This window comes from Photinus pyralis, unplaced genomic scaffold (assembly GCF_008802855.1).
Source record: "Photinus pyralis isolate 1611_PpyrPB1 unplaced genomic scaffold, Ppyr1.3 Ppyr1.4_LG8, whole genome shotgun sequence".
Classification (NCBI taxonomy): domain Eukaryota; kingdom Metazoa; phylum Arthropoda; class Insecta; order Coleoptera; family Lampyridae; genus Photinus; species Photinus pyralis.
In genome coordinates this window covers 28,674,807-28,697,639 of record NW_022170819.1, presented here as the reverse complement: position 1 = coordinate 28,697,639, position 22,833 = coordinate 28,674,807, and the positions used below count along the sequence as shown (strand labels likewise).

Here is a 22,833-nt window from a genome sequence, read left to right as displayed (position 1 = left end):
TGCTTGATGATGATTATACAATAGCTATAACTATATTCACAGTTGAAATACAAACACCACCGATGGCGAAATTGAAACAAACGTCTTATCTCACATATACCTAGGTCTTTTGTGGTGGGAAGGGCTGCTCATTGGAACGTCGGAAGGGCTGGGCGCTCGTTTACCGTTCCTATCTATTTCACCCGTTATGAAAGCACATAGATCGGTACTAAGAGGTAGGCGTGATATCGGCGATCGTGCTAGGGCCTCCCTAAACGTGTGTAGGTCGGCGTCGCTGCCGAACGACGCCGGCGGGGCGACGCCGGGCGGCGGTGATATATTCCGATGTCTCGGCGAACCCCTAAAACATAAATATATTAGAACGTTACGCGAATGCGCAGATACGAATGATGAGGTTGTTCAAGGCCGGAGCGCAAATCGTTCACCTTGATTCGCACACTTGACTCCATTGATCAGGTGGAACAATTTGCCAAGCATCAGGGGATCTTGCTGCTAGCGTCCACAAGAAAGAAAATGGCATTTGTGATCTATTGGTTTTTATTGCTCAAAATATAAGAACGTTGCAGTTTGTTATGCGCATGCGCGCTCCGCATTACGTATGTTATTTACTTCCCTTCCATTAGGAAGATCCAAGGAGAATATGCTTCCCGCATGCGCCCACCTGAGTTTTGTAATACATTCTCATTTTATTTCCCAGAAATTAAGAGTATTTGTGACCTCTTTACTATCATATACAAGGTTCATATACATATCGGGGAAAATATACAAGATATCGAATACAGTTTTATACAAACATTTTGAGGTCTACTATATAGGTAGTAATAATTTTAACACTCTGTATATTATTCGATATTTCAATTCTTCGCTCAATTTTAAGCAAAATTTGTAAGATCACTGGATTCCCAACAAACCCATTTAGCACAAATATTTGAAAAATTGTGTCAATATTTGTAAAATATTGAAAATGTCCATTTCAGTTTTTCAAAAAAATGTGTCAAATAGTACTCTGTACCTAATTGAAAAATGTTTTTTTAATATTTTCAAAAGAATATGTTGACCAGCTATTTTTTTTTCACCTCCTGTATAACTTAGTTTTAAATTACATTTAATCAAGAATATTTAAAAAACGGTGTCAAACATTTCTTTGAGCAGTTTGACGCAAATTGTGTTAATATCTTCAACCAAAATGGACCAATACTAATGATTCGTATTTTTGTTTAAACCATTTTTACTCAAAAATTTTTCAAAAAATGTCAATCCCGTTCGACATAAATTGTAGAATATTTTTAAAATGTCAAACGCCTCTTGAGATAAATCGGCGCAAAATTGTATTAATATTTTCAACCAAAATGCACCAACACTAATGAATAATATTTTGTTCAACAAATTTTGAAAAAATATGTCAAACCCGTTAGACACAAATTTAAGAATATTTCAAAAAATATGTCGAACGTCTCTTGGGGCAGACCGGCGCAAATTGTGTTCATATTTTCAAGCACAATGAACCAATACTAATGATTCATATTTTTTAACCATTTTTACTCAAAAATTGTTCAAAAAATATGCAAGCCCATTCGACACAAATTGAAGAATATTCCAAAAAATATATCAAACGTCTCTTGGGGCAGTTTGACGCAAATTGTGTTAATATTTTCAACCAAAATGGACCAATACTGATGATTCATTTTTTTTAACAATTTTTACTCAAAAATTTTTCAAATAATATGTCAAACCCGTTAGATACAAATTACAATATTTCAAAAAATATGTCGAACGTCTCTTGGGGCAAACCGGCGCAAATTGTGTTAATATTTTTAATCAAAATGGACCAATGCTAATGAACAATTTTTTTTGTTTAAATCAATGTTATTCAAAAATTTTTCAAAAAATATGTAAAGCCCATTCGACACATATTGAAGAATATTTCAAACGACTCCTGGGGCTGATCAGTGCATTTTGTGTTAATGTTTTCAACCAAAATGGAACAATACCAATAAACAATATTTTTTTATTAAAAAATATATGTCAAGCCCGTTCGACACAAATCGAAAAATATTCTAAAAATATGTCAAACGTCTCTTGTGACAGATCGGCGTAAATGGTGCTACTTAACATTTTCAGCCAAAATGGACCAGTAAGTACTAAACTAATGTTTTATATTTTTTATTGACACCATTTTTATTCAAAAATTTTTCAAAATATATGTCAAGTCCGTTCGACACAAATTAAAGAATATTTCAAAAAATACTTCAAACGTGTCTTGGGGCAGATCGGCACAAATTGTGTTAATATTTTCAACCAAAATGAAGCAACGCTAATGATTTATATTTTGTTTAAACCATTTTTATTCAAAAATTTTTCAAAAAACATGTCAAGCGCGTTCGACACAAATTGAAAAATATTTCACAAATGTCAAACGTCTCTTGAGGTAGATCGGCGCAAAATTGTGTTAATATTTTTAACCAAAATGCAACAATACTAATGAATAATATTTTTTGTTTAAATCAATGTTATACAAAAAATTTTCAAAAAATAGGTCAAGCTCATTCGACCAAAATTGAAGAATATTTCAAAAAATATATCAACCGACTCCTGGAGCAGTTTGGCGCAAATTGTGTTAATATTTTCAACCAAAATGGACCAATACTAATGATTGATATTTTGTGTTTAAATCAATTTTATCAAAAAATTTAAAAAAAAAATCTCAAGCTCGTTCGACACAAATTAAAGAATGTATCAAAAAATATGTCAAACGTGTCTTGGGGCAGATCAGCGTAAATTGTGTTAATACTTTTAACCAAAATGGAGCAATACTAATGTTTTATATTATATGTGCAAAACATTTTTATTCAATAATATGTCAAGTCTCTTGGAACAAATCGGCTTAAATTGTGTTAATATCTTTAACCAAAATGGGGCAATATTAATGATTTATATTTTTTGTTTAAATTTATTCCAATATTTTTCAAAACATGTCAAGCTCGTTCGACACAAATTGAAAAATGTTTCTAAAAATAGGTCAAACGACTCTTGTGACAGATCGGTGAAAATGGTGTTACTTAATATTTTCAACCAAAATGGAGCAGATTTATATTTTTTATTGACACCATTTTTATTGAAAAATTTTTCAAAATATATGTCATGCCCGTCCTGTCTTGGGGCAGATCGGCACAAATTGTGTTAATATTTTCAACCAAAATGGAGCAATACTAATGTTATATAATTTATATTTTATGTTTAAAAAATTTTTATTCAACACTTTTTAAAAAAAAGTCAAACGTCTTTTGGGGCCAGATCGGCGCAAATTGTGTTAATATTTTCAACCAAAATGAGGCAATACTAATGATTTATATTTTTTGTTTAAACAAGTTTCAAAAAATATGTCAACAGCGTTGGACACAAATTGGCTTCAATTTTCAACTTATATTTCAAAAAATATGTCACAAACGTCTCTAGGTCGGCCTAAATTGTATTAATATTTTCAACCAACATGCAACAGTACTAATGAAGAATATTTTTTGTTCAAAACAAATTTTATTCAAACAATTTTCAAAAAATATGTCAAGCCCATTCGACACAAATTGAAAAGTATTTCAAAAAACATGTCAAATGTCTCTTGGGGCAGACCGGAGGAAATTGTATTAATATTTTCAACCAAACTGGAACAATACCAATGAACAATATTTTTTGTTTGAACCTTTTTTATTCAAACAATTTTCAAAAAAATATGTTTTGTCCAAGAATGTTTCAAAAAATCTGGCAAATAGTCATTAAGCCTGTGTGGCATACTGTGCCAATATTTAAAAAAATTAATATTGGGTACTTACATCCCTGTAACTAATACCACTTTATTGGAAAATGTCAACATTTGTCAAAAGTGTAGTGCTTGGGATTTTCCATACAGATACTTTAATTTACACCATCTTTAATGAACAATTTTTCAAATGTGTCAGGTAGCTATGGCTACTGTATTTGTGTATTATCCGTGTTTCGACCAGTCGTGTGGAGCATGAATGATCGGAGTTCTACTGTCTAAAATTGAAAAAAAAACATGTTTCCCAAACCTGGAAAACTCCCGTATACCAATAAAGATGGAATTCATAGAGAAAATCTCTCCCTAGTCATGCCTTTACCTACCTATTAACAATGTATTTATTAATTTGGATCCCCAGATCTATTATTAGATAACAGCCTGTAAACAAAGGGATATTATATTTAAACCTTAATCACTGGCTTTTGTGATTACACATTGTCACATATAGAAATAAAAACTGTAGGTAAATACAATAAACAGTGTACAAAGCTCAAAACCCGTACCACCACATCATATTCATAATTAGTCGACATTAATGTTAAAGACCTTGACTTGCAATATCTGATTAACACACTATCTCTCCCAAATTGTATCGCAAATTTAGGTATTGCAGCAGCCTTTAAAAAAGATCAACTCACCTATGAGTGTAATGGGTCGTAGACCTGAGAGGCAAAGGTTTTCCTGAGATGTAAGCAAGTAAGTCTTCCCTTCGTATATTCCGCCGTCTCTTTTTCACCCAACTTAATAATTCCCTATTACGTTTCTGATATCCGCATTGTATCGCTAACTCTGTTGTCCTTCGTAAACTTTCACTAGCCTCTGTTATGCAAAGGAGATTATACAAAGTAATGACAAGATGACGGATACCTACCTTTGTAAAGTGTCGTGACAGTGCCAGCTGCTACTTGAAATGGGAGCCAAAGAGCCGCAGGATCACTCGTGAAACGATCTGCAAGGCGTGATTAATAAGTTACAGAAGAGATGGGCGGAGATGGGAAATACCTCGATACAACTGTGCTACCGACGTTGCTGAATCTTGAAACGCAGACCATATCTTTCCGTGAGAATTATTTGTGTCTGTAATGAGTAGTGGTTCGTAATCGGGTTGTTCTTCGATGGATTCGGAGCACTGTTGCTCCCAACTTGATAACCATGATTCATCATTACCGTCGCCGCTCATTTTATAAATTATTTAAATTAAATTAAGTATAAAATATAACAAATGTATATACAAAACATTTGCAGCTGGACACTGCCATTAAAGTGACGAGATTAACATTTAATGCAAATTAGAAACAACAGACGAAGAGTAAATTTTGTCCCGTTGTAGTGGTGGCTGTGTATATTTTGACGTTTCGCACTAAAAGTTCCTACAATGACAGCTGTTCGTGTACAGGGTGATCCACAAGGTATAAACTTCGGCAATCCTGAGAAAAGTGTGTAGTAAGAGGAATAAAAACGATGCATTGTGGGACAAAATTCCTAATGCATGCGCCGCTAAAAATGTGTTACGCAGGTCAAAAGTCAACATAAACGCGTTTTCTGCAAAAATCTCGCTAACTGTATCTTTTATCAAAAAATAGTGACCATACAATTTGTGGCTTAAGTAGGAAATTGCCTACAAATAATATATTATTACTTTTTTTCTTAAGACTAACGGTTTTTAATTTAAATTCGATTCAAAGAGTTGTAACGTACAGTATGCATACAGAAGATAAAGATATTGTCCCTGATGGCTTACGCTGATAACACCGGCAGTGGCGGTTTCTCAATAGGTAAGTGCACGAGCACGCGCACTCCCAAAAATCATTTTAAAAAAACGAAAACAATAACAATTCTATTTATGTATTTAACATTCTTGCACGTTCGTATCTCGCAATAAAAATGTTCACTTATCTTATCTGAAATGCAAAACCTAAAGAGTACACTGACACACCGCTGAACGTGTATTAAGAATTATTCCCATTCCGCCTTTGCGTGCAGTGCACAATTAGCTACGATCTCTGATTCGTTCAAACGCTACGTCGCCTTTCCCCGTGCGCCCCGCGAAGGTCCAAGTTGTAAACTATAGCAAGAGCACACTCTCATTGTGAACAGTACTCGCCGGACTACGAAGCAGGGCTTGTTGATCGTTTCGGTTTTAAAAGTAACGTTGCGACGTTACCGTTCATTATTTAAAGACAATTATTAAATTTAATTTACTAAAATTAGAAGATCAAATTGAAATAAAAAATGCGGGTCGCCCAAAACCGAGTTTGGAAATATCGAAAATCAATAAAGGAAGTCGGGATTATAAACGATCGTTTAAAATAGACATGTATGGAAAAACTGACTGGTTATGCAGTTGTAACTTTAACAATGGTCTGTATTGTTTTCCGTGTTTGTTGTTTGGTGATGAGCTCGGTGATGAGGCATCAAAATGGACAAAGAATGGCGTTACAGACTTAGTGCATTTATCCAAAAAAATTAAAAAATATCAATCTTCAAAGGCACATATAACTGCTAAATTGAGATTTAATTTATTAGGTAAGCAAGATATACGGCAACAGTGAAATAGTGCATATCGTTTGAGTATCAAAAAACGTAATGAGGAAGTAAAAAAGAACAGATATGTTTTATCCAAAATTATAGACCGTAAAAAATTTTGTGGTGGAACTTGCTCTCCGTCTCCGCAGCCATGACAAACGAGAAAATTCAATAAACCCTGGAGTATTTAGAGGTCTCATCAATAAGCTTTTTTATGCCATTTAATAGTCCCAAAAAACTTCATGTTGTGGTGACACTCAAAAAATTTTCGCCACCGGCGTTTTGCCCGTGGCCTCATTTTTCCCCCTTTTTTTAAATTGTGCAACCCCAAGACACACCACTACGCGCCGCCACTGTAACACAGTACCTACTATATATTTCCAACAGGCAAAAAACAGAGAAAGGAAAATATGGGAAAAATAGAGAGGTAGGTCGTAGGCACTGAGAAAGAAAAGGAATGAAATTAAATGTCGAAAAATCGAAGATGATGAGTAGGTATTCAAAATTATCTTGCCTGTCTTTCCCAAAAAAGCTTTTTATTTACGGAAATATATTTATATTTGGGAAAGACAGGCAAGATAATTTTGAATAATTAATGATGGGTCCACCACTACAATAGAAGGTGATGAGATGAATGAATTATGAACCTACCAATGTTTTCTTCTGCTTTTGCAACAAGCTATTGAATAGACGGTGAATTATCTTTGTCATTTTATTTACAAAGACGGCGATTTTTATGAGCAAACGTCAAGGGACATTTCCATTGAAATCATGGAACTACGAATCAGAAACGTATTCGAGTATGTACGTCAATATGATTTTTTAATTATTTTCCCTTATTTTTAAATTGCATTGCAGGTATAATTTAAAAAATACTATAAGAACCACGTATATAATTGGTCCTTAAAAGCCCTTCGCTACGCGTCGTGCCAATATAGACTCATTGCACGTACTTTAAAGACTTCATCATGCACTTGTCTGGTAATATACTATTTTTACGTCTTTGAGTTCAATTTGTCATTCTTACACTGCTTCACGTCGCGTGTCTCCTTACCACGCGACTCTGTTAAGTAACTATGTTTTTCTGGTAGCGTTTTTACGGTTTCAAACTGATGTTGACATCTTAAAATAATCGGTATTCAGGTTTTGAATATACAGAGAATTTTTTTAAATATATAATGTAGGACCATTGAGTAATTAATTCATTCAACGGTAGAACGTACAACATACATGATACAACAATGCATGGAAAATATGATTATAGACAAGCAACATTACACGCGAAAAACGAGAGTTGTTTTTAAAATTGTTTTCCCTTCAAGAATTTAATAACTAAAAATTAAATCTCTAATGTTCCCGAATGTTTTAACTATTTTTCCGCTAATATTTCTAAAGATCAGCGATTGTGCGCGAGCCTCAAAAGTTCGTCGTGATGTATTATGAGTATGAGAGAGAGAAAACTTTAACAATGATGGCAGTGGCAATATTTAAATTGGCCATTGATACTACCAAAGAGTAATACTCTTTGATACTACCTATACCCTACTAAAAGTAAAAAGACGTACCTATGTATGGCATCAGCGCTTTAAAGACTGCCACACAGAGCGCGATCTGCGGGCTGCGATATTTGTATTCTATGTAACCTGTTAAACAGTCCTGCCTAGGTCAGAATATGGTCAGAAAGCTCGCTCTGTCGGACAGGTCACACGTATAACTACAAATCATTAATCTCGTCATTGATTGTACACACGTATATAATCAATGCTACAAATGCTTGTAAATAGAATACTGATATCGCAGACCGCGCTCTGTGTGGCAGGGCCTTTAGTTTGTTGTGTATTATATCTCACTTAGAACTGGTAGTATTGTCTTTGTTTTACTTAGTCAGACCCGCAATAACGTTTACCCAAAATCGTCATGGAAGCTTCATTTTCTTTCGGGCCTATACCTTTGAATATAAAATTAATTTTAATAACTAAAATAAACTAATTTTATATTCAAAGCCTATACTACGTCAGGAAATTTTAGTTTTCATGACAGAGGCAGAGCAGACTACTTTTCTCATCACTCTACCAGTCGCAACCGTCGTCCGTCACTTTTTCGGCCGCACCTGTCACGTTGGTAATGTCTAATGACTCCTGTCAATCCTGTCATCACTGACAGATTGACATTAATCAAAAGTCAAAGTTAATCAAAATTGAAATGTTATATTAAAATACCTACGGTTTCGGGCAAAAGTTAACACAAAACTCGTCAGTAAAATGACACTACTTGACTCTGGAAGTAAAGTATTCCCAAAGGAGCCTCGTACTATAACTACTATCGTATTTCCAGAACCTGTAAGCGTCACTGTTAGAGTCAAAATTTCACCCCCTTCGTTGGAAAGGTTCCGTGACCCTTTGACAGTGCGGGATCGATGACTCTCCTGACTGCGCACTTCGGACAAAAATCCCCCCCCCCCCCTGTACGCCTTCCACCTTTCAATGTTTTCAAGAAAACTACGGATAAGTCTCCTACTACTCTCCATAACTAAAAAAGTTTTGAAAAAAGTTATCGTTAATTGTTCCAGAAATCTACGAAAAAAGGCCTCAAATCGTATCTGGCGCCTTCTTGTTACCTTCCATCTCCCCCGTCGCCCCGAGAGCAAAAGTCGACCCGACGTCCCGACACTTCCGAAACGACATCGAAGATACGGCGTCTGGCCGTCTGCAATTTAACATCGACCACGTTCCTTTCGGTACATAAGTTCGTGTTTCTTTGAATATAAAATATTTTATTTTTCATTTGCCTATTATATGTCAATTATATCTGTCATAAGTGATATATGAAGCAGTCTATTACGCCCAAGGGCATAATGAGAGGGCATAATGGATTGTCATCTCATTATGCCCTCAAACGGTCTGTCAAATTGATTGACGGAGTTATATTATGTAATAAAAAAGATGCAACTTGATTCGTATGAAGCATTTTAAAGTTGCGCAAACAATAATCATGACATTTGTATGTTGGAAATGCATTATTTGGAACGATGAAAAATAAAATGTTGTATGCACCTCAGGCATTACTCAATATTTAACCCTCGGGCGACTTACAATCCCTTGGGCCGGAGGCCCTCGGGCTCTGTCGCCCTCGGCATAAATATCGCCTTAATGCCCTTGATGCATAAATAACTATTATATTCAAAGATTAATGTCAATCTGTCAGTGATGACAGGAGTCATTACAGAAATTTAGCAATGTGACCTAGGTGGGGCCGGAAAAGTGACAGGTGCGGCCGGTAAAGTGACGGGCGGCAGGAAAAGCAATCTGGTCTGTTTATGTCATGAAAACTAAACTTTCCTGGCTTAAAGTAGGCATTAAAATGAAGGTTGCATGACGATTTTGGGTAATAGTTATTTACATAAAAGTCAGGAAAATGACACATTACTGGCGAGGAAATATTGAAGTACAAGGCCCCTTTGGGCCCGAGTACTTTAATTTCCGAGTCAAGTATTACGTCATTTTACTGACGAGTTTTGCATTAAATTTTACCCGAAATCGTATTTTAACATAAAATTTCAATTTTCATATAGAACTTTTGATTAATGCCAATCTGTCAATGATGACAGGAGTCGTTATAGACATTTAGCAATGTGGCAGGTGCGGCAGGTAAAGTGAAAGTGCGGTCGGTAAAGTGACAGGCGGCAGGAAAAGTAGACCGGTTTGCCTCCGTCATGGAAACTAATACCATAGTATAATACAATGCTAATACTTTCCTGACATAAAGTAGGCATGAAAATGAAGGTTTCATGACAATTTTGGGTAAAGGAAATTAAAGTATAGTAGGATATTCCCAATGAATATACGTTTGTGCGCACGTTATCGGTGTATTCTTAGATCATACCGTTGAGTGAAGGATTTTACTCAATGATCATACCAAAGAGTAACCATACTCTTGATCATACTCAATATACTTATATGATCTAAGGTTTCAGCCACACGATTCTCTACTACTGCACAGTATATACCAACCACAATGCAGCTGTGTTATAGTATGGTTTCCTACTTTCTTATTCTGTTATTGTAATAGGTAGATACTAGCTCTTTGATAGTAGCAAAGAGTACCCATAATTACTCTTTGATAGTAGTTAACATATCATAATTCATAAATAACCAAAAAAACAATACAATTGGAATTAGATTAAGAAAGCAAGCAGGTAAATTCTTTGAAGTTAATACTTGGTCAAGAACATTCTCTAACGGGAAGTATGATGTATTATTGTGTTATATATTTATTTAAATACTATAATGACAAATTGACAACTGCTAATCCATAAGCATTTTAAACAATGCATTAGCTTTTGAATAAACAAAACTCGAGCTATCCCAAGAGGCCACAGAATATGCATTTTAATCAACTTCACAATGAAAATGAATCGTCTCCCTACATTTAAAAGATACAAAATAAAACTCAATAAGTACAAATCATTACAAAATTTTATTTTACAAGTAAACAAAAATAGTTTACAAAAAATTATTGTAATAATACATAATATTAATAAGTAATATAAAAATAACTTTACTACAAAAATTTATAATACCTACTTAACTATAAACATATATTTATAAATACTGTAATTATAATTAAGTTCCTAAAAATACCAAAAAATTGAAACAATATATAATTTTAGTCTACATGAGCAATTGTTCTAAAAGTTAGGTACATAAAATCCTGTAAGTAATGCACCAACATTGCTATTTTTTGTAATTCAACCAAAGCCGATATTCATCCCAAATACAAGGCACTACCAATCACAAAATACCAACTCGAAGAGCGGCGAGTCCCATTTAAGCAAAGGATGAACACCAACGTCGTCAAGTAAATACCTATTCGAAATGTATAAATAAAAATATTAACTATAGAATCTACCTATGATATACAAATAAGTGAAACATTTATACATTGTATCATAAATTATGTAAAAAAAATCTGTTAATAGCGAACCACATTGAGTCAGATGCATTCAATACAAATATTACAAATATTTTACAACGACGTAGACTATTGTGGAACAGTCTTGCGATTTTATTAAGTCAATGTAAAACAAAATCTATATAATTTATCCCAGATATGATTTTAATAGTTATATGAACCATATCCTGATCCCGCAGTGTAGTAAGGGCATGGGCCGGCGTAAGACTGAGGCGGTGGAACGGCGTATCCAGCATAAGCGTATTGTTGTTTTTGGGGATAAACTAGAATGTTGTAATTATTAATCTTTGGGCATTTCAAAAGGAGCGCTCTAACTTGGAGCGCTTATACCGGGTGGCCAAATAAAAAGTGGCATGCGGCTGTAATTAAATATCATTCTCAGCCCGCGATTTGCATAAAAAATATTTTCTTGTCCTTATTGCGTTCTGTGATATCAGCCGCTTACCATTTTTATCTGGCCCAGCCGGTCCTTAAGCAACAGTTTCAGTAAGGCGTTAGTTATTAGAAAAGGTCATGCAAATACTCTTTATTTTATTTATTTTTTAATTTAAAAAAAAGGTGAAAACTTCGCAAAGCAAAAAAGCAGAAAAATTATTTCACTGAAAGTTACATGAATGGAGAAAATGAGGATATAATTACAAATGAATTTCTATTTGAACGTCAAACGCCTTCAAATAGAATTTGATAAATGAACCCCAAAGTTACCAGGCATTAGATACTGCATGTTGATAGCCTCTTCACGTTCCCGTTCACCCCGCAGGCATATAGCTGCTCCGGAAAATAAAATTGCAGCGACCAAAGACCAAATAACCCCAACCCAGGCAAGCATGTAACTCCAGTCATAATTGATTCTGGTATTTTCACGCAGAACCTACGAATACGGTACGTGTAAATATTTCAACGAACCTGGCATGATATATTGAACGTTGTTCAATTGTTCTCGTTCTTTCTCGTTGCCTAGACAACACGATCCGAAAAAGAACAGGAACGATCCGCCTAGGCAGAAAAATACGCCCAGCCACGCCGAAACAAAACTCCAGTCGTACAGCACTTCCGTATTCTCTTGAAGAACCTAAATTATATGATGGCGAAATTAACAATTAAGTTGGTATAACTGAAAAAGTCGGACGATTTGAATGCAAACTTTCGCTGATTTAGATACTAATATATTGACATTTTTTTTGTATTGACTGTGACCAAAACGTCAATCGCATAATTCTTGAAGAAAATCGACTCTCAACAAAACATTTAAAATTAAATTACTTTAAAATCCAACATATTAAAATATTCTTATAAAAAGGGTAGATTAAAATTATTCGTAACTAATTATGTGAAAATTAAGACATTTCATTTTGCATTTAAAGTCTTTGTACTTAATTGAAGAAATGTTTTGTCACGTGTGTTTACGAACACAGTGAATTTTGAGTTTCCTGTCAAGTTAGGCAAGCCTAGTGATAGTTCTCTTGAACACGATTGTTAATAGGGCTTTTCTGATCACAGTTGGCACAGCAAATCCAACTACATATATATAAGTACTGCTAGGTTTTTCAGACTAGAGATACCTATACTATTCCATCGGATTTCCGTATGTGCACGTTTTCTATGTCAACTCTCATTATCAAAAAAAAATTGATGCCGAGAGCATAAAACATAAACTTACATTATTCCATTGCTGATAAAATTCTTCTCCAACAACCTTTTCTTTCTCGTAGTACTCAACGCCATGCCACAAGCCCATGGCGCCTGCGCTTAGCAGACCTACAACGATGAGAGAGTAGACCCAATCGAACTATCAACTTTCGATACTTACACGCGAGAAGCATTAGCACGGCAGTTGCCGTAATATTACACGGCGATCGTCTCCAGCATCCGGTCACACCCGTACAGAAAGTCGCAAAAATTGTTATGAACGTCAAGATGAATAGGGCGATAACCGACCGGGCCATATCTAGAAAAGTGACCGCTGCCAATCACAGGTTTAATTAAGGCTGGGGATGCTTACGTAGTTTATTCCAAGCGTCCTCGGAGAAGTCTTTCGTCTCATTGTTGTCGTCGGGAATGAAGTAGTTGATGTTGTTGCAGTGTGTCTCCACTGGGCTTAAGTAGGTTTTAACTGTAACAAATATTTAAATTAATTGTAGGTACGTAAATATAAAAAGTCATGTAGATAGCTTTTCATTTTTTTTATGTCTTACTAACCTATCATAGCACATTTTATATCTGTGATACGCGGGCATAAAGTACCACTTTATGCCCTAGGGCGTAAAGTATCACCATAGTAACTCATTTATGCTTAATGACAAAACAAACAAATATTTGCAGATCATTGAAAATTAGAAACGTCAATTATTAATTGTCAATAGGTACCTACTAAATCACAAGATTGGCCTTATTTCGTATAGTTTCTGGAACTTCTTGCTCATTCACGATGAATTGAATTATTTAAAATTACGTTTGACGTTTGGATGGTTTCAATCGCATTAACAAATTCGAACCACGCATACTCGATCAAACATAATGAATTATTTTGTAAACGAATTTTGACGAAGAAAACTATTTGTAAAACATAAAATTGTGTATGTACCACGGGCATAAACTGATGTTTATACTCTCGGGCGACTAAAAAGCTCTCGGGCCATAGGCCCTCGAGCTTTTTAACTCGTCGCCCTCGAGAATATAAACATCACTATTATGCCCTTAATACATAAATAACTATTAAAACCCGCGATTTTCGTAATTACAAACTGTCCTATTTGTAGAGTCGAATTCAATTTTGAAGGGGTTTTCATTAAATATTTAAGCAATTTGGTTTGTGAATATAATTTCCAGAATGTATTACGTTTTTCTCTCGCAGTTGAAATTCTACTCTCGTTTATATTCAATATTCTTACGCCATCTATACATTCCCTTTATAAACCCGTTTAGTGAAAATGTACTTAAGTTACTCCTATGGTAGATTTGTTGTTACTTTGGTTCTTTCGATCACCGCTAGAGGCCATCCGAGTGTTATAGGTTTGTTTTATAATAGTTTTCTTATTCTCTCCGCTCGAGGCCGCGATCTTCTTTTCTTTTCTACATACGCACTCTCTGTACATCCGTACTTCTTCCCTTCAGTGAAGATTTTGCTTACATATTCGATGGATGCAAGTGTTTCTGATCCGCTATTACTATTTTTAGATGACTTAGTGTCTACCTGAATAAGGGCTTATGGTTTTGGCTATCACCATATTTCTTTGGGGTAATTTTCTTCCCTCAAAGTTCTCTCAGAATTTTAAGTTCTTATCGTTTTGTCTTCTAGATTACTTTTCTGTTTTTATCTACCTAGATACTACTACGTCAACATCCTTTGAAACATCTACGCCAAATTTTACTACCAATTCTTGAAAAATTCCACCGCCATCTTGTGAAATCGATCATATTTTCTACCTACATTACCCGGTGACATACTTACATGATATTTGTTTCCCTACACCTCGATATAGATCCCATTTAATCGAAATCTTTTGGAGATTATTACCTTGTAAATAGCTCCGAAGAATATACTTACCTTCCAAGATGAGTTTCTCTACGATTTTGTTATACGAAGATATTAGTTACCATTGCTTTGTAAATTATCATTGATTTGTACGACAATCCGTGGTTGAGTCAACATTTTGCTTTCGCTTAATTAACGAAAATTGTAAAATGTAATTGAATGATTATAGAGTGTTAATTACGGTTTTAGTACACGATTTACTTCAGTGTCAGACGTTAGACTATCGTAATATTATTGCTCCGCGCTATTCACTATCCCTTTTGTGTGTTTGTTTGTGCTGTTATCAGCTGTTACAGATAAAGCAGAAAGCGCCCTTCTGAACTTACAAGGCCGTTACAACCAGAGTTCAAAGGAAGCACGCTAACAAGGATTAGCAAACACTCACGTTGGGAGTAGTTAAAGAACACACCGGACCTTGAGATCTGCGCATGCGCCAAGTTCAAAGTCATTCGATCGGTTCTGTTTGTCGACGGAAACAGGCTTGCTTATCAGGAACGGGTTGGCGTTGGCTCAACGGTTTTTGGATTGAGCGACGGAAACGGGTCTGTTTAGACAAATCAGGTCAGTTAAAGGGCAGCAGGTCTGTTCATTAAAATCAGACCAGTTCCACAGAAACAACTCCGTTACATGTACGTACAACTTTCGTTTAAACGCCGATATTTACGAAGAGGTACTTTGGGGTAATTTCTAGTTCAGTTTTGCATTAGAATATCCATTGAAATTTTTACATTTATGTTCCGCAACTTACATTGAATTGTTTACATTATAACCTACAACCTCATATTCATATTTATTACTCAATGCTACAACGTTTGCATCATTAATAAAGCAGACGATGTATTACCTGCTTTTGCCAGTATTTATTGATTTGAAGATATAATCCAGGTAACGTATCGATTTTGATATTCAAATTGTCGCTTTATCTAAGCACAACGTTCTCAGACTTTCTAGTCACAAATCTATTCAAATTAAGTTTTTGGTTGTATCAAGACGAACACCACTTTATTTCTTTACGACATAATACATACAGAGTATTTGTATAGGCAAAGCAGAAAAAGGTACATTCTATACAATGAGTTAACAACCTAAAGACCAACTACAAGTCAACGACTCAGTAAGACAAATGACAACCAAGGTGGAGGTAACAATTTATAATTTATAAATTGTGAGACCACCTAAAGTGATTGGATCAGAAATGTACACAATTTGCTGTTGTTGTAGGTGTTACGCGTGGTCTTTTAACCTGACACCTGATCCAGGAGTTAAGCTTTACTACAGATAGACAGGCACACTATACTTATTAGTATGACAAAATTCACAGCATAACTTGGGTCTAAGCGCTCACCCTTTCACAGCCATCTTTTGGCAAAAGAAACAAAATTAAGAATTGAAATAACCAAAATTAGATAGTTTGTAATAAGTGCTACTATTTTAACATAAGATGTAACCTTGCGAATATTCAGAATTTTATGCGAACCTTAAAGGAATCGTCAATCTCCTTTGCCATTTAACCAAAAGACACATATTTACTTCCTCACCATTTCACTTGTTGATTTATTCACACAGTTGACACGTTAATTAATAAGTGATTCTAAAACGTTGAACTACGGTCAACCGTCTAGCGGCAATTTATTGGTTTGATTCATAGCTGTCTGTATTAGAGCTCTCTATACTTTCGGTAAGGAATAGTAGCATGTACAGTATTTGATTAAAAATGCACATGCAACTTCATGTAATAAGGAGGCAAAATGTATCTGCTCTTTTTAGCGCATTTTCCAACGAAGTGCAGCCACTATCTCGGCCCGTCCGTCTGTCCGAGGCCTTAACTACTCCCATAGTTTTCAAGGTATTAAGTTCGCTCTTTTTGCATTAGGTAGCGTATAGCTCTAGCACCTGAGCAAGGAAAATCATGAAAATTAAACTGCGCAATGTCAACGTCCTTATTTATTAATATATTTTGTTGAAATTCTAACCACAGATACTTCTGGTGATGGCAAATATATCGCATATAGTAAAAATCAGTTGTGCGCATGCGCAGACTGCGCAAAGGCAACTTTCTTATTCATGGAGATATTTCTTTGAAATTTTAACCATATATGCCTCCAGTAAAGAAAATCACAGTGCACATAGCTATGACCTTTTGGGAAGTACTGATCAGTCTTGGAAAATGCGCTGAAGTTACTCGCCTTAGAGCGAAAACCGTTATACTTGTTTAATATCTCTATGAATATTGACGCACAAAGCGTAGGCCATACCAGTATTTGGGGCATACACAATTTGAAAACAGCAGAGTAAAGAGTTAGTTTAGATCTCGGTTTAGATGTTTCCAATTTCATAGGTCCAAAGCGAAAAATCATTTTTCTTGTACGTGCGCTCCATTTGCGGCGCTTTATATAATAACGTTCGCGTTGACAGTTTTTTTACATTCAACAAACAAGTGAAAGTCGCTTCGTAATAACAGCAATTTTATTAATAAATAACGAAAAAAAAAATTGGATTACCAGTTACAAAAATACAATTATTTTAAATTTCATATTCTGCAAGACTCGATATAAAAAAATAATTGTTAACGGTAGATGTATTTAATAGAAATTATTAGAGCGTAATAAGAAATGGGTAAAGCATAAAGTGCTACTTGCAGTTTATCGATTTGTCCATCGTTGATAACGAATAACATTAAATCATTGCTAACAGTACATAGTTATGCTAACTTTTTAAAATTCGATACCAGTAGGTAGCGATGACGAGTGCCCGCTAAGAGGTCTTGGGTGGATGAACTATAAGCATCAAATTTTAGTCACCTTTTGCTTTCCTTCAAACACTCGATGCGATTTTTTGGTTCATAACGCCACGACCTATGAGAAGATTAGTTATGCTAGTAGGTACAAATTGGTCTTTTTACTTTTCTACTTTCAATTTTGAAAGTTGGCACTTAATAATGCATTTCACGAGAAATGCAGTTGAACCTGGTAGTTGCGATCGTTTCCACAATTTTTAATGGTATGTTAATTAAACATAAATGCTAATTTTCAGTTAAAAGTTCTAAATCTAAACAATCAGATTCAGTTCAAGGAAGGTCCGTTTATTTTGGTTTCAAGATCGTAAAGTCAAATTTTGTATTCTGTTCATTGCAGCTCTTCCTTTTATGTCTGATATGTACCAAATTTGGTTCCAATCGGTTCAGCCGTTTAACCGTAAATGAGAGTACAAGCAGACAGACGGACATCTAGATTTTGATTGATACTGATTCCTGGTGCTTCAAAACGTGTATTTCCGTAAAAAAGTAGGAGGTCATTTTTGCCCCAATGCAATACCTCCTCGAATACCTCCCTTACTAACGTGCGGGTGTGTTTCCTCATTGTTTTCTTGACTCAGTAGATACATATAAGAATGCTCCCTCGTAACATTTTTGTGTGTTGAATGATGTTTCATTTATTCTACCTTCTGATGCTGAACCCAGCTGGAGGATTTTCAATATTTTGTAACATTCTTTTTCTCGTTTTTTTCCATATGTATCTTTGGAGTGTTTTAACCTTCGCTCAACTTTAACCTTCACTCAACCTTTTCTCTTAAGTTTAGTTATTTGTGCATCGTAAAGTGTTTTTCCTGAATTTAACGTCAAGTTTATGCTTTCATACTTGAATTGTACAAGGAACCCGTGGTTGAACCAAATTTTGCTTTTGCTAGTGTGAAATGAATCGAATTATTGATTCTTTTTGAGTATTAACTACTTTTAGTATCAGATTTGCCTCCGTGTCAGACGTTAGAAATTGCTATTTCGCAATATTTTATGTACAGCGCGATTCACTACCCCTTTTATTTGTTTGTTGTGATATTATCTGTTACAGATTTGCAGAATGCGCCCTTTTGAGCTGAGAAGGTTGCGACCCGAAGTTCAAAAGTAATTTTTTTTTTCGACTCCTTGATTAACGCTTCATTTCATATTGATTTTTTCGATACAATATAATTGTAAGTATTACATTTGCTGGCTATTCACTTAGCGTTATCTGCGTTAACTCTATTGAATTTGTAATATTTTTGAGATCATTCATTAAATTACCCTGTCCTTGCGTAAAACCTGAGGATGTACAAATTCATTTGAAACTATCATGAAACGGAATCTAAACACTTTTAATTGATAACCTCTCTTGATATTCCCGCTAGATCTTGAAAATTTCTTGAATTAAAATTATTTTGAAACTCTATTGAATCTATTGACAACTGTCTTTCTTTTGATAACCGTTTGAGAATAGCTCAACTGGTCTTGAAACTATTGAAATTATAAAAGAAATTCCCTGGAACTTTCAAACATTGATAAGTTTTCTACCAGATTTCTCCTGTCATCCCTGCCCGTTATGTACCCTTTTTGATAGCTTCATTTTGCGAATGGTAAGTTTTCAAAATTTCACCCTGTATGTACCGCTTCATATGAGACGTGAGCGCGAGTTAATAAAACCAGCTTATTTATAACATGTAGACTCATCGCGAAACTCGGCTTTTGAGTTGGTCCCGTCTAAAGCAGCCGCGATAATTAAAAAGGCAGGCTTTCTATTGGCTTACAGGGTGCGCCGTCCAAGGATGGCATTTCCGAAGGCGAGTTGCTAGGCGAAATTTGACAAGACCGCTGCATTCCTTGGTTCCCCCACCGAGGTGTAGAACCATCCGCGAGACCTCAGTCGCTGCGTAGCAGTCATTTAGGATAGAACTCAGTCAATGGATGTTGAAATGCAAAAAGGTTTCTGCGATAGACATTCGCCGCCAGTTAGTGGAAGTGCATGGGGAGAAGTGTAGACATAAAAAAACGTGCGGAAGTGGAGCCGGGAGTTTTCTGAGGGCCGGGAAAACGTCCACGATATGCAGCGGTCGGGGCGGGCGAGTTTTCCGGGATCAAAGGCGGCAATGCTGCACATTAACAGGAGAATAAACTTCATGCGGTAAAGGAAGATCTAATGAAGAGTGTGGCTACTTCTCCGTGTAGTAATATTGTGTCGGAGGTCCTCGGTTAATACAAGCCCTAAGCAGCTCACCTGTGAACACAAGAGAAAGCGCATGGAAAATGCCACAGCATTTGTGGATTTCATCCCGAAAGAAGACTCTCAAGAAACTTCGGCGAGTCATCGGAAACAAAAGAAGGAATGTGTTTGCATCATCACAATGCGCGTCCACATGTGTCACATCAAACTATTCGGCTGGGATATCATCGACCACCCTCCTTACAATCCGGACGTTTCCCCCAGCGATTACCACTTGTTTGTCCGAATAGTAGGAAGTAGAATACGTAACGCTGTCATTTCAATTCCGAGACAATCCCCTTTAATGTAACGCGTACGCATATGTAACTGTTATCATCGTAAGAGATTTAACACATTTGTTACCAGGAAAAATCTATTTTTTAAACTAAGAGTGTAAAGTGAGTCTTAAGCGGCGCATTACGAGTACGGTAGGTGACCTCATTTCGAAGAAGTTGTACTACAAACAAACGTCGGCCGTACTTAAACAAGCGGACGATTAAATCACATTTAAAGTGCCATTTTTCATATGAAAAAACCTTGACGCAAGTTATGAAGGCGGTCAAAGTAAATACAAGCCTCATTGTCCAGAAATTTCCATACTACGTGAGGCAATTTTGTACCCGAGTGGGTTTCGCAAGTTCAAAGCGATCCATTTTTTAATTTTTCTTGGAGGGAGCCTTTGCCAGGGAGGCCCTACCATTTGTAAGCCAAAGAAAAACACAGATTCCACCGATCTCTGCAGGCTACTTTTTTGAACTGTATAAAGCATTGGTCGGTTATCTTTAAGAATTTGCAGCGGATGTTTATTTAACGTAATCGTAATATCCTTAAAGGAACCGACCTGCGGAAATTCATTGCAGGGAACTGATTTGCAGATTTGTATTGCATTTAATTATTAACGGCTTCCGCACTCCCTCGCTTGTCCACTCCGGTTTCAGAGTCCTCATGGTATTCCCACCTTCGTCCCTCCAGAGCTTCCAAAGCACACAGTCTTCAATGCGATGCATATTAGACCTTGCAAAGCAGTTAATGCTTTCATAGTTACCTACATGAAAATCTGAGAATCCGAAGATCTTCATAATCCTTCAGTTCATCTCTACAACCTTCAAGGTCTCTCCTGAGAATTCTTAAAACCTTCACAGATTAAAAATCGACGCGCGAGTCACTTAAGTGTCAAAATCTGAAACCCACCTCTAAGTATTTTTTTTCCGAAAAACCTCTTTTGAATTCAGATTTACAATATCGTGCCGAGCCACCGTGCTTCGAGGTAGAGAGTTACAAAACTAAATAAAAATGTCCATTTGTTTACCTTTCCAACAGATCCATGGGGGCAGACGTAAGCTAATCCTGGAGCGTGATTTTGATGTACATTATCGCTCTATGTTCCTTGACCAGGTTCCCGAAGGCTGAGAACCACGACCTTTTGCACTGGCGTGTGAATTAAAACCCTACATGTGTACGTGACGAAGTGTCGTGTAGATTTATCTCAAAGATATGGATAAAGTCCAAGGGTATGAATTTGCCACGTTCCGCGTAAAAATATCATAAGTAAATATCAAACGATACGCACCTGTTGGGGGACGTTCCTTCGGATAACATATCCTAAAAAGTCCTTTTGTTCTCGTGTAGTAGTAATACTTTGAATTTAAACTGTCCACTAATGCCGAATCCCGCTGATTATTGAATAGGCTCTGCAACAAACAAGAAGAACAACAATACAACAACCGTTTCCATTCCTTGCATCGGATTATAATAATTACGTAATTAAAAGCGCTGGTTAAACTTCAAATAAAAACTTCTTTTTATACGGCACCAGCTTATAACACAATTAATTAGGCGAAACCAATTAAATAACAAAAAATAGAAAAAGGTTTCGTATTTGATAGAAAGAAAGGACGTTGATGGATAGCGTTCATAATTAGAAACTACCGCGGTGGCCTACAATGGATATCTAATATCTACGACAGTACAAAAATTGAATACTCATTGGGAAAACTGAGATTTTTGTAATTGTTTCTTAATTTCTATACTTACTACCTACCGTTTAAATAACAGCATGGGAATTACAAATAGTTTCACTCAATGATAAACTGTTTCTTTCTCATCTTCGTACTCTAAGTAGGTGCTAATTAAAAAGTGAAATGTACACGAACAATTAATTGTACCAATTCAGTAAAGAGCACGTAATGTAAATGCAATTAGAAAAGCAAAATTCTCTTGCTTTCAAGTCATGTCGCGCCCTAACGCTGGCTCTGAATCCTTAATTCCCGAATTCAAGCGTTCGTATCGATTTCAAAAAACGCCTTTGTTTACTCTGTTTCCTCCAGGTAAACACCAATGACCTGTAAATGACCAATTCATGCCCACGTGGGTTGATACATCCTACAGATCGTTTCCTTTCTTGCTCAAGATTGAAAAATTGTATAGTAGATCGTGGTCGTATTCCATTCCGCTATCACAAAACCATTACTGTAGTATTTTTCTGGCCCTCAAAAGGCAAAAAATGTCCACTTTCTCGCACCAAACAGTAGAATGTAGTGACACAAGGCTAAAAGTCGACATTTGCTCGTCAAGTTGGGACATGCGATCCAACTTTCCAGTTTAAACGTAGACGCCACTATAGGTCAGGCAATGTGAGGAGTCTTTTATTTGGATTGAGTAAATAGACTAGAGAGTAGGACCAGGTGTGATTATCTAACACGAGGGGGTGCAACTTGTAGTGACAGTTACAATTTTCACAAAGACAATTTTTTTCAATAGGTTAGCTCACGATTATTACCACCACAAGAAAATGGACCTTACTATGATCTTTCGTTAATGTCGTTTCTTCGATGCTTGCAAATAAATACGAATTTCCAAAATTGTAGCATCTGGCTCGAAGGACCAAATGTAGCTTCCACCGGGACCGGAACACTTGTGGTAACGGGGCACCAATTCGTTTAAAGGCTTGAGGCTAGAAGGACCAAATGTAGCAT

The 22,833-nt window shown here is 35.9% G+C and overlaps 2 protein-coding genes across 3 annotated transcripts in view; both read right to left on the bottom strand.

Annotated features, from left to right (window-relative positions):
• Positions 1 to 5,139, bottom strand: LOC116178592 (UPF0472 protein C16orf72 homolog). The gene is made up of 4 exons (XM_031498137.1): positions 4,817 to 5,139; positions 4,686 to 4,763; positions 4,453 to 4,633; positions 1 to 340 (listed from the first exon to the last, which is right to left on the bottom strand). The coding sequence occupies exons 1-4, from the start codon at positions 4,992 to 4,994 to the stop codon at positions 91 to 93; spliced, it is 687 nt and encodes a 228-aa protein (XP_031353997.1). The 5' UTR covers positions 4,995 to 5,139; the 3' UTR covers positions 1 to 90.
• Positions 5,140 to 11,049: 5,910 nt separating this feature from the next.
• LOC116179108 overlaps positions 11,050 to 22,833 on the bottom strand; it is a 41,465-nt gene continuing 29,681 nt past the window's right edge. The window contains exons 2-7 of one of the 2 annotated variants that reach the window (XM_031498821.1): positions 21,429 to 21,549; positions 13,314 to 13,424; positions 13,122 to 13,259; positions 12,972 to 13,069; positions 12,017 to 12,182; positions 11,050 to 11,574 (exon numbers count right to left, since the gene is read on the bottom strand). In XM_031498821.1, coding sequence (XP_031354681.1) covers positions 11,456 to 11,574; positions 12,017 to 12,182; positions 12,972 to 13,069; positions 13,122 to 13,259; positions 13,314 to 13,424; positions 21,429 to 21,549 — 753 coding nt within the window. In that variant the 3' untranslated portion in view covers positions 11,050 to 11,455. Of the gene's footprint in view, positions 11,575 to 12,016; positions 12,183 to 12,217; positions 12,384 to 12,971; positions 13,070 to 13,121; positions 13,260 to 13,313; positions 13,425 to 21,428; positions 21,550 to 22,833 lie in introns of both variants that reach the window. The other variant, XM_031498820.1, reaches the window with a different exon arrangement.